Source organism: Mustela lutreola, chromosome 2 (genome assembly GCF_030435805.1).
Source record: "Mustela lutreola isolate mMusLut2 chromosome 2, mMusLut2.pri, whole genome shotgun sequence".
Taxonomy (NCBI): domain Eukaryota; kingdom Metazoa; phylum Chordata; class Mammalia; order Carnivora; family Mustelidae; genus Mustela; species Mustela lutreola.
This window is the reverse complement of record NC_081291.1, coordinates 26,840,995-26,852,843: the sequence shown is the minus strand read 5'-3', so window position 1 is coordinate 26,852,843 and position 11,849 is coordinate 26,840,995. Positions and strand designations below refer to the sequence as shown.

Sequence of the window (11,849 nt, the reverse complement as noted above, 5' to 3'; positions counted from 1 at the left end):
ATATCAGGGACAATGTGACTTTTGATATAAGAAAGAAACCATGAGCCTGATTTTTAAAATTTGGTTGCATCTGAGCAAGGGAATAAAATCAAAAGGGGTTGGCTTAAATGGGAAAATTGTTTCTCTCCAAAAACCCAATGACCCTCAGAGCTCTTGTTGGAACTGGGGTGGGGGCAGGTGGCAAGGCTATAAAGCTTCTGTCATCCCTTCTGAACAGGGCTCACAGGCCCAGGAAAACTTCCAGTTTCTAAGGTCCAAAATGGTCAAGCAGGCAATTCCCAAAAGAGCATATTTTGGAGGATAGGATCATGCTTTTGCCCTAAAGGCCAGTAGCACAGTGGGCCAAGAGCCCTGTGCTTGGTGGGGAAAAGTTGGCCAGACACTAAGTGAGCTTGTCAATGGTTCTGAGCTGGTCTCTGCTACCCTGCGGCCTCCTTGGTGACAAGACATCCCTCTATCCCTGCGCTGAAGCAGCTTCCCAGAGCCACAGGCCCCGCCAGCTCCCATTCCGGGCAAACTCTGCCAGACAAGAAGAGACGGAGTGAGGCTGGAGTGAGGCTGTTTCTTTCTGGTCACAAACTAACAGAGCCACAGACATACTCCCATCCCTCTGGGTCACCTGGTCTGCCTGGGGCAAGGAACCCTTGCAAATTTTGGGGAAGGAGGGTATACCCTGGTTGTGTGTATAACCTTTCAGCTTTGGCTTTGTACAGAGGGTTTGAAACTTGTATGCACCAGAATCCCAGAGGACCTGTTATGCTGATCCCAGGTCCCAGGCTCCCAGAGTCTGTCTCAGAAGCTTGGAGTGGGGGCAGGGTGGGAGCCTGCATTTTTATTTTTAATTAATTAATTTATGATATATATATATAGAGAGAGCGTGCATGCACACGAGCAGGGGTGGAGGGCAGAGAGAAAGAGACAATCAGACTCCCCACTGAGCAGGGAGTCCAACACAGGACTCGATCCCAGGACCCTGAAATCATGACCTGAGCTAAGGCAGACGCTCAACCAACCCAGCCATCCAGGTGCCTCAGGAACTGCCTTTTCAACAAGCTCCCAGGTGACCTGAGGATGAGACTCTTCTTTCATTCTTTATCGAGGGACCAGATTTTGAACTCACTCTCCCAGCTCTGCTTCGGGACAAGAAGTGTAGAGTGATCCAGGACTCTGGCTCACTTTGGAGTCATACTCTGCACCACCTTGGAGCTCTGGGATTCTGAGCCGCCCACTTGCCCTCAGTTCCCTTATGTCTAAAACGAGGCTAATGAGAGAACCAACCTCAGAGATGAAGTTTAAGTAATGAATGTAACATACCAAATACGTGCCTCACACTTGGTAAGCCCTCCAAAGATGGAGGCTGTATTTTAACAATAGGACTTGCTCCATCAAAGGATGGCCCACCTGCAGTCTTTGGGTACAAAGGTCTCTCATTTCACTGCTTTGAATTGTTGCCATATGAGGAATCAGACTAAGGTTCCATTGCTTTATCTTTGACCACAAAAAGCATTTCGGCAAGTGAGACTTGAGACATGGAGATGTGTCTCCATCCAGGCCCTGTTATTATCGCTTTCTATTCAACACCCTTTCCTGCCGCAAACACAGAGACCCCTCTGTGTTAATGTTTAGTATTCCTCGTCCTGTCCCTGCTGGGATGGGAGACCGGGGTGGGGAGTACCCAGAGCTTCTCTAATTCAGCAGCCCTGGCTCCTATCTTTCCCTTGGATTGGAGAAGGCAAGTATAAAGGGCAGTTGTCAAACCAGGAAAGGAAAAGGTGACAGACTAGAGGCCACATCTGTCTTCCCTCCTGGAGGGAGCAAAGGGGTCTGGCCAAGGCAGGTGTGCGGGTGAGAGACGTTTCCACCTGCATCGGCTGCCGAGTCTCCCCCATTAAGGCATCCACCCCATGGTCCTGAGGACAGAGGCACCGTGAGGAGCCCACATTCCCATGTCGCTTACTCACAGGTCACATCTGGGAGAAGGAACGGGTAACCAAGGTCCACGGAACTCGGGCACCAGCGGTTTCAAGCTTCGGGACTCAGGAAAGCTACTCAATTCCATAAAACTGAGGGAATCTCGAGAAAACAAGGAGCCTTGCAGGGAGCATTGCACAAATATACAAACGCGCATGCGCGCGCACGTTCGCAGGCACGCGCGCGCTCGCGTTCACACACACAGACGCACGCACGCACGCACGCACGCACGCACACGCCTCTTCTGAGAAAATAGTGTGGGAAACAGTGCGTACCCTGAATGGACTGGAACAACGGGACATTTTCTAGCCAGATGGTCGCTTGCTTCCCAAAGTCTCCACGTAGCTGAGACTGAGCTGCAGACAAACATCAGGCCTCATGGGGCCAAGAGCCGAGGGGGCTGCCATAGGCCAAGCCATGGACTCTCCTTGGGTGGCATCAGCGGCCCCCACACTGGTCCCACCACTCCCACCCTAGCCCCCTACAATCTGGTCTCCTCCCAACAACCAGGATATATTTACCAAAATGCAAATCTCCTGCTGTTGCCTCCCTGCTAAAACCCTCAAGGGCTCCCCACTTCTCTTCTGGGTAAAGACCCTAGTCCTTTTCATCGAAGCCCTGTATATCTTGGCCTTCACTTACTTCTCCAACTCCACTTTCAACCATTACACCTTCTAGCCACAACGTGTAGTTCTTCAGTTCTTCATGCTCTCCCCAGCTTCTGGGCTTTGCACTGGCACCCCTACTCCCATCACCCCTTTTCCCCATCACCCCCATCCGCTTCGCTAATTTCTTCTCATTCCTCAAAACTCAGCTTAAATCTCAGTCAGTCAGGGAGGCCTTTTCTCACTAGCTTCCCCCAGTCTTTCTACGACCCTCCATTACATCTTCCCACAGTGCGCTTCAGGTCCCTTTCCTAACCCTCATTACTGTACAGATGGTTGCTTAGTGTCTGCCCCTACTCCCAATCATCAGCCTCTATGATGGCAAAGCTGTGTCTTCGTAGTCACTACTCACAGTTTTTGTAGAGTTAATGAAACACTGGGGCACTACTGTGCCATCTTGGAGAAAAAGGTAAAAGCCCCTTCATAGTCATCCTTTAAAGCAATTTTTTTTTTTTTTTTTTTTGGAGCGAAAAGTAGTGGAGAGAGTCCGCTTTTTCCTCTACCCCAGCCTGCTGCCCCAACTCATGCTTTCTCTCTCTCTCTGTCAAATAAATTAAATTAAATTAAAAGCCCCAAACCAAAACAATACAAAGAAAACTGACCTGCTTTCTAGTGTATTCAAGTTTCTCAAAGAATATTTGAAGGATATAAAATGGGGTGGCACCAGGGATAGATGAACTAAAATTCAGCTAAACCTCACCTTGAACTTGACCTCTACCCTCCTACCCTGGACTTTTTTTTTAATCTTTTTTTTTTAAGATTTTATTTATTTATTTGACATAGAGAGATCACAAGTAGGCAGAGAGGCAGGCAGAGAGAGAGGAGGAAGCAGGCTCCCCGCTGAGCAGAGAGCCCAATGCGAGGCTCAATCCCAGGACCCTGATATCATGATATCATGACCTGAGCTGGAGGCAGAGGCTTAATCCACTGAGCCACCCAGGTACGCCCCACGGACTTTTTCACATACTATTCCCTTAGCCTAAAGCACCCCTTCCCTCTTTACTCCTCTTCCCTGCACACATGATGTTCCTGTCTCCATATGCTTGAGGCTTTCATAGCCTTCAAAACTCCATGCAAATCTCCCATCTTAGAAAGATGAATGTCACATGCAGACACACACACACACACACTCACACACCTTTCCCAAACAAGTACTTGCCCACCGGCACATATTGTCCAGGGGCTCAGGGTCCAGCTGTTTGGTGCAAGCCCATGTTCCTCCCTCATAAGTTCCCTGATGGCAGGAGAAAAAAAAAAAAAAAAATCTGTGTTTGCCATTTGCAAAAACTTCTGCTGACACACTCTTCTCTGGGAAACTCTCCTACTTCCCCCACCAAGGAGTCTGGAAGCTTCAAAAAAAAAAAAAAAAAAAAAAATTTTTTTTTGATGTATTTTGAGATTCTTACTTGTTTGAGATATTTTAGTAGTTTCATAGAGGTTAGAGCTGGATATATCCTTAAAGATAATAATAAGAAGAAATAATAGCTGCCACTCATAGTCATGGTATATACTCTCTCACTAAATTCCAACCATGGCTCTAAAAACGTGGGGTCTGTTGTCATCTCCATTTCATAAATGAGGAAACTGAGGCCCAGAGAGGTTGAATAACCTGCCCATAGTCACACAGCTGGTGAGTAGTGGAGTCCCGTGTGACTCTCCCAGAGGCCCAGTAGCCTCTGGGCTTAGGGCTTATGATAGTTTTAAGGGTCACAGAAATTTTTTCTTTCAGAATAAGAAGGAATAAGATGAATTTTTAGGTTGAGGAAAGATATTTTAATATATAATATTAAGATATTTGTGCTTATACCAACAGAGTTTAAATATAACTTTTAATATTTTTCTATGGAAGAAGGGGTGCACGAAGGCAAAATGCCTGGGGACCATGATAGTCATCCTGTGGCTCTGGTGGAGTCAAAGCTCAAATCAGGTCAGTCTGTCTTAAAAGGTCATGTTTCCACTAGGCCAGTCTGACCCCATTTTATAGGTCAGAAAATTGAGGTCCAAGGCCACAGGGCAAGTGAATGATCAACCCCAGCCCTAGAGCCCAGGTCTCTGCAGGCCAACTGCCAGGCTCTGTGGTCTGACAGCACCACCTGGTGGTCTTTCTGGGGACTTCCTTTTAGTCAAAGGATGAACCTACAGAGAGGGTACAGACTGGGATATTCCCAGGAAGCAGCCACTAGCTAGTCTGGCCTTGGGCTCCACCCCTTGGCAGCCAGGCTAAGGAGCCAATGCATGCTCTTTTCTTAGGTTGTCAGCAGATTTCACACACTCCCCGACCCCCCACCCCGCCTCAGGGTAACAGTTATCCCTAGAGTTAATATTCATAGAGTACTTAGATCAGCCTGTTCAGTAGGAATAGCATGTGAGCTGAATGTAATCTGAAATCTTCTATTAGCCACATTAAGAAAAGCAAAAATAAATAAATAAATAAACAAGTAAATGTAATTTGAATAATATATTTTATTTAACCCAGGGGTGAGTACATGACAGCCTGTAGGTCAAGTCGAGCCCACTGCCTATTTTTTTAAATAAAGCTTTACGGGCACACAGCCACACCCATTTGGTTATGTATTATTTATGGCTGCCTTTACCCTGTAACTGCAGAGTTGAGTAGCTGTGGAGTTGAGACTGGATGGCTCCCAAGTGGAAAATACAACTAGTCCTTTCCAGAGAAAGTCTGCCAATCGCTGGTTTAATCCAGCATCCAAGTCTGAAATGACAGACTTTGTCTTTTCAGCATGTAACTCAATATAACAATCATTAGATAGTTTACCTTTTTTATCATATTAAATCTTCAAGTTTTCGTGTATCTTTTATGCTTACAACACATTTCAAGGGCTCAATGGACCCGTGTGGCTTATGCCTACCGATTGCCACAGTGCAGCCTTGGAAAAATGCCCGTACATAGTAAATGCCACATTGGAGTTTTGTTAAATACATACACAAATAAATTCCTCAGAAGAAGTAAGCCTAACATCCTGGGACATTCACTGTTTGTAATGAATCTCTTTCCCGAGCCTCTAGAACGGTGCTAGCTACGGAGTCCCCTCCTTGAGAGAATTGAGAAAATCATCACTTAAATCAATTTCACACCATGCCGACTTCAGTGTCTCCTCTGTGCTCCCAAAGTGCCCACCTTCCCCATCACAAGCCCTTCTCAGTCTGCACTGTGAACTCCCAGAAGGTGTGGCCCCTGATCCCACAGGAGCAGTCAGATCCATGGCTGTTGCAATCACATGGCCCCTGGAGGAATCCAGGGTGTTCTTTGGTATTTGAGTACATTCAGCAGGTTGTTGCCAAGCACCTCTGGTGTGCATGCAAAGCCAAAGTGTGAATTCCATTTGAATCACACGCACACTTTGGCCCTCACTCACATCCTCTGCCTCTTGCTCTTCCCCACTCCAGAACTTTCCTGAAGTCGATGAGGGAAAGCCAGGCCAATTAGCTCAAATCTCAGCTGTAGGGAGCCTGGCTCGTCTGTGAAGTTGTACTGAGAGGCTGACCAGAAGAGACACAACTCTCTCAGCCTTCACACACCTAGAAGTCATGGAATGAGTTCTCACCAACAGGACGTGACGGGAGGCGACACTGGTCCGTTTCGGACCAAGGCAGTTAAGAATGGGTGTGTTCTCCCCAGACTCTGTCTCTTCCCTTGTCCTCAGCTGGATGCAGAGAGACTCAGGGAAAGACCCTGAAGCCCTAGGAGATGGCAGAGCCAGCAGATGGGAGTGGCTCGGCTCCCCAGGTTGGCAGGCGGCAGGCGACAGGCGGCGCACTGGCCATCAGAGTGCACCGTGCTGCACGAATATGCCTTTATTGGTTAAAGCAATAAAGGTGGTGGCTGTTTGCTACAAAAACAAGGCAAATCTGACCCATGCAGGTACTTCGGGGTGGAGGTAGGGGACAGTGAGAGAAATAGTAAGTAAACATAGAAACCACTTCCTCCTTGAACTGGGGGATACACTGGGACCAAGCGATTCGGCTGTGGGTCCCTTCACTGAAATATAGAGAGAGTCAAGACAGGGAGATACTTCTCTCCTCCACTTAGCGAGCCCCTCCCCTGCCTCCTGCTCTGCTGCTGGGACACTGGGAGGGCAGCGAGCACCCCACACTTGGCTGGTGATGGTGGGGGCAGGGCTGTGCAAGGAGCTGAAGTCCCTGAGGACATCCAAGAGGCTGCAGGTGGGCCACCCTGAGTCCCAGAGGTAGAGAAAAGCACTCATGTCCCCTCATGCTCCGCAGAGAAGGCAGGGCCGGACAAACGGAGGGAAGGTGGGTGGAGCGGCAGCGTATCTGTGCAGCGGGGTCCGGACAGACTGCAGGAGAAGGCAGGAGCAGCCTCTGAGCCCCCCTTGAGCTCAGCTTAGCTGGTCTGTTCGCCGTGGAAAATGGAAGACGCTACTCTTGATGTAAAAGGTCTTTGAGATGGGCTGGCACCTGGCATACGTTGGAGCCCTGGTGGCCTTCATGATGTCCCCTGGAACACAGCAAAGGCCTGGTTGAGATGGGGCCACGTTCCTCCCGCCAGCCCTGGCCCAGCCAGGAGGGCCGAGGGCCAGCAGGGACACCGGCTACAATCACTCTAGTTAAAATCTTGAAGTACTTCTGAACAGTTGGGGGCAGCGGTTGCCCCTGTGCCCCTTGATCCCTCCCTCACTCCCCTGTTCCTTCTTAGCAACCAGAAACTACATGGTACACCTGGCGTACGTAGCATGGGGACCTCAAGGCCCTACATTGGCTTTGGGCCCACAATCTGCCCCAAAGGGTGGCAGGTGCTCAAGTCATTCCAACAGTTGACTCTTTTGTTCCCATCCCTACCCCACACCGACAAGGGGTAACCTCATTTCATTTCTCCCTTTTGTCTAGTGAGAGCCCCATCATCCCAGAGCTTCTTAGTGAGAGTCTCCAGGGTCCTTGCCAAGGCTGAACCAGCTCCCAGATGCCCACAGGCAGTAAGTCCTGGCTGCTGAATTAATAATAATAATAATAATAATAATACCAGTTACCATCTGTTGAGCACTTACTATGTGCCAAGCACTAGACTGGTACTCTCTATGTGTCAAAGGGCATTTGGGGACAATCCAGCTGGGGTCCAGATGATGCCTGTGACGCCACTGCCCCATGGCTGTTTGCAGCGCACCCTACTCCCCCCTCCACCCTCCGGGATGATGCAGCTCCTGTCTGTAACCGGGTCGGGGGATGGAGAAAGATGGTCCACAGAAGTTCTCTCATCTGTTCCTCATTTAGTCCCTGAACTGGTCAGGGTAGGGGGCATGAGGCCAGAATCTTACAGAATGTTCAGGAGATTTCAGGAGCAACCGGGAGCTTAAGCAGAACGACCATGGAGGGAAACAGTCTTCAGTCTTGGCCCTGAACCTAGGAGTGCCCTAGGACACAGGAGGCATCCAGGAGCAGCTCCCCCCGGCTCCAGTATTCGGATTGTGGATGAAGTAAAGGATGCCCAGTGATGGCTGAATTTCAGATAAACGGCAATTTTTTAGTCTAAGTATGTTCTGTGCCATATCTGGGACATACTTAGACTAATAAATTATTGTTTATCCGAAGCTCAAATGTAACTGGGCATCCTGTAGTTTTGTTTGCTCGGTCTGGTGGCCCTTGCCTGGCAGTGGCTTCACGGGCAGAGACATAGACCCATAGGCAGGAGGAGGAGAGGGGGAGCAGGAAGGGGGGTGTAGTGCAGGAACCGAGACTCGCTCTGTGGGCCCAGGGAGTCAGGCCCTCCTCGGAAGAATCGGATGAAGTAGAAACACCTCAGGCTTCTGCTCCAGCATCCTGTCCCAGCAGGCCTTCCCTGACCACCTGTCCACCAAGGAGCCCCTGCGTCTTTCTCCCCTTTTCTCGACAGATCTCCTTCTACAGGCTGAACACTCACAAGCTCTGCCATATCCCCAGGGACACAAAGGTCCTGACATAAATCAAGTGCTCACTAAATCTTTGTTGAGCGAGTGAATAAATCAACAGACCAGAATCCAAACCCAGGCACTCTCATTTCAAACTGAGTCCCTCTTCCATGGTTGTTCATTTGCTAACTCATGTTGGGGCAGAGCTGGGATTTAGTGACTCCAGATCTCCCTTGCTGGACTTTCCAGAATGAAAGCATCGCATGTCAGATGAATGAATGTCCTCTCCACCGCATGAGGATTTTGTGAGGAAACTTTCTGTTCAGGGTGCTTTCCCATTTGATTTCCCCAAAATTCTGTGACACAGGAAGACAGGTACTAGTATAGTCCCATTTTTCAGATGTGGAAACTGAGGTCCAGTGATGTTAAGGTTCTTGCTTGAGCTCAACACAACTCCCAAGGGGAGGAGCCAGGATTTGAACTTGCACTTCCTGATTCCAAACCAAGGCCTCATTCCCTAGTCTACCTTCATTCATTTGTTCACTCATTCCATGGTCACGGAGTACCATCCCCAAGCTGGGGGCTGGGAGGGCCTTAATAAAATTAACTAAGAATTTCTGGAACCCAAAAGGCTCATTAGACCAGATGGATACTTGAGGAATGGTGACACAGGGGGCCCAGGGCTTCTGTAGACACAGAAAGCTGGATAAGCACTAGGGTGGACTCAAATCTACCTGGAGGACTTTCAGAGGGCTTCCCAGAGGAGGTGACATGGGAAAGTTAGCAAGCAGAGGAAGAGGCAGGAGGTACATTCCAAGTCGAGCAACGAAAATGTGCAAAGGCCCGAAGGTGTGAAGGCGTGGGGCCTGCTCTGAGAAGGGTGAGACCGGAGGGATAGGCTGTTGCCTGCAGGGTGATTAAGGACAGGGCTGGGGTGGGGGAGGGGAGGGCCAGGCCTGCCAGTAGAGGCCTGGAGTGGCAAGATGGTGGCAGCCCTTACCCATGTGCCAGCCGTACTCCCAGGATGACAAGACCGGGTACAGAAACTTCTCCTCTGGCTTCTGCCGATGCCGCTCACGGAGGTACGAGGCCCGGCCTTGGCCGTCGTGGGAGATGCCTTGGAAGAGCAGCCGCAAGGTGCAGGCGGGGACCTGCCTCATTTCTAAGCCCCCTGGCCTGGTCTGGACTGCTGGCCCCCGAGGGGCTCTTTGGGCCTCCCAGGCTTTCTCTCCCTTGGGTGGGGGGCCCTGGACTCCCACTCCCTTGGACAGTTGATCCCGGACCCCCTTGGTCTCTGGCCATCCATCCCGTATTTCCTTGCTCTCAGGGGCGCTGGTGGCAGGCAAGTGCCCTGCTCCCAAGGCTAACCTGAGGGGGGCCCGCTGCAGCCGCTTCCTGGGCATGGGCCCCTCCTTCAGGTACTTGTGGCCATAGTTGATCTTCCAGGTGACCCGGGCTGTGGTCTCCTTCTGGATGCGCTCTTGCCAGTAGGCTTGGCTCTGGGTGGTGCAGAGATCCCTCATGGCAGTGGGAGGGGACAGGGTGAGGAGGGAGGAACCATTCTGCCCGGAGCCCTGTGGCTTGTTTGCTCTGCGGGGACCCGTCTCCAAGGTTACGTGCAGCCAATGAGGGCTGGGTTGCCAAGGCCCCGCTGGAGAGGAGGGGCTGGGCTGCTCAGGGGGCCACTCGCAGGCAGCAGGACAGACCAGGCTGGAAAAGGGAGCAAGGGCTGGCTGCAGCCCATCCAGTGTGCCTGGCAGGAGGCTGTATTCTGCCCCAGAGGGACTCGGGGCCCAAGCCTTTACCCCCCACACCCAGAGGGTCCCAGGGAGGCTCACAGGGTGCCCGAGCCTCTAGTCCATTCGGCAAACCCTGACGCAAACCTACCGTGCACCAGGCACCCAGGGAGGTCCCAAGGGAGGCCCAGGGTCCACTCTAAGGATGCTCTGGACACATGGCTGGGGGGTTGCCATGGAAACTCTGGACCCCCAACTCCTCAGACACGGCTCTGACACAGGAGAGCTTACCTGGCATCACTGAAACATCAGAATGTCAGCGGGAATTACTTCTGGACTCGCGAGAATGACATCAGGCCAGGGTAGAAGAACTTGGAACAGTGCCTGGCGTGGATGGAGGCAGCCGCTGTTCACAAGGCCCTGCTCAGTGCCAGCTGCTGTGCTGAGCACCCTCTGCCTGAAACCACCCTCCTCGGTTGCTGGGGCTCTCATTAACCTCCTTTCCAGGTGAGGGAAGGGAGACTTGCAGGAACTATGTGCCAGCCCAGGGCACACCCGGGCTACTCTGTGCTAGGCGCTGGGCTGGAGGCTTTAACGAGTGATCCCACTCAGTGGAATCCTCACGATGACTCACTAGCAGGCTCTCTCCCATTCCTTTTCCAGATGGAGAGACGGGGGCTCAGCAATGTTCATTTGGTTCCTGGGATGGACATTAACCCCCCCACACACCCCGCCCCGCGTTACAGATATAGAACTTTCCCACTGAATGTGACAGCATCATCTGAGAGAGACAGTGGGTGGTGGGAGCGGAGGCAAGCAGAGGAGGACCCACCAGTCACCCAGCAGCTCCATAACATCAACTTCCAGGACCCTCACACCCTCTGCCTCTCCCATCAGGGCCCTGCAGGTGTGGGCCGCCTGAGCACCAGTGACAAGGAGGTTACCCATAATGCCCTGGAGCTATGCACCTTTCCACTATCTGCTTAATGTGCTCTCATTTATTCATTCAACAAACATTCTTTCACTCTTGACCCTGTTGCCAGGCACTAAGTCAGGTACTAAAGGTAGATGAGGAGGAACAGAGTCTACATGCTTCCTGCCTTCAGGATTTCACAGTCCAGGAGGGGAGACAGACTCAAAATCAGGTAGATGGGGAGCAGGGAACTGGAGAGATGATCAGGGGAGGCTTCCTGGAGGAGATGCCCTTTGAGTGAACCCTGAACTGTGACCATGAGTTAACCAGGCAAAGAGTAGTGGAAGAATGTTGTAGACTGGAACTCCCAAGGCAAGAAACCATAAGGCTGTCTAGACTGCCCTCTGTGCTTTCAGTCTTCCCAGCTGTAAAATGAGGGTTATGGTGTTTGGGACAATTGGGAAGATTAAGAGCCAGCTTGGTAAGTAAAACAGCCCAGGCATGGTAGGATCTCATCTGGAGCACTCACAACAGTCATCAATTAATTGTGCAATCACTTTTTTAATCCAGGCTCTCCTGTAAGCACCAAACACACTTTGGGTACTGAGGGGATGTGTGTGCCAGGAGCGGCAAGTGAACAGTGCTGACAAACTGTCCCTCCTTCACGGAGGTTGTGTTCTGGGTCCTGTCCTCCTCAACT

At 51.0% G+C, this 11,849-nt stretch overlaps 1 protein-coding gene across 1 annotated transcript; it reads right to left on the bottom strand.

Moving 5' to 3' along the window:
• Nucleotides 1–5,114: 5,114 nt before the first annotated feature.
• LOC131824066 (protein ATP6V1FNB) lies at nucleotides 5,115–11,400 on the bottom strand. The gene is made up of 2 exons (XM_059161312.1): nucleotides 9,501–11,400; nucleotides 5,115–7,116 (listed from the first exon to the last, which is right to left on the bottom strand). The coding sequence occupies exons 1-2, from the start codon at nucleotides 10,021–10,023 to the stop codon at nucleotides 6,998–7,000; spliced, it is 642 nt and encodes a 213-aa protein (XP_059017295.1). The 5' UTR covers nucleotides 10,024–11,400; the 3' UTR covers nucleotides 5,115–6,997.
• Nucleotides 11,401–11,849: the final 449 nt, after the last annotated feature.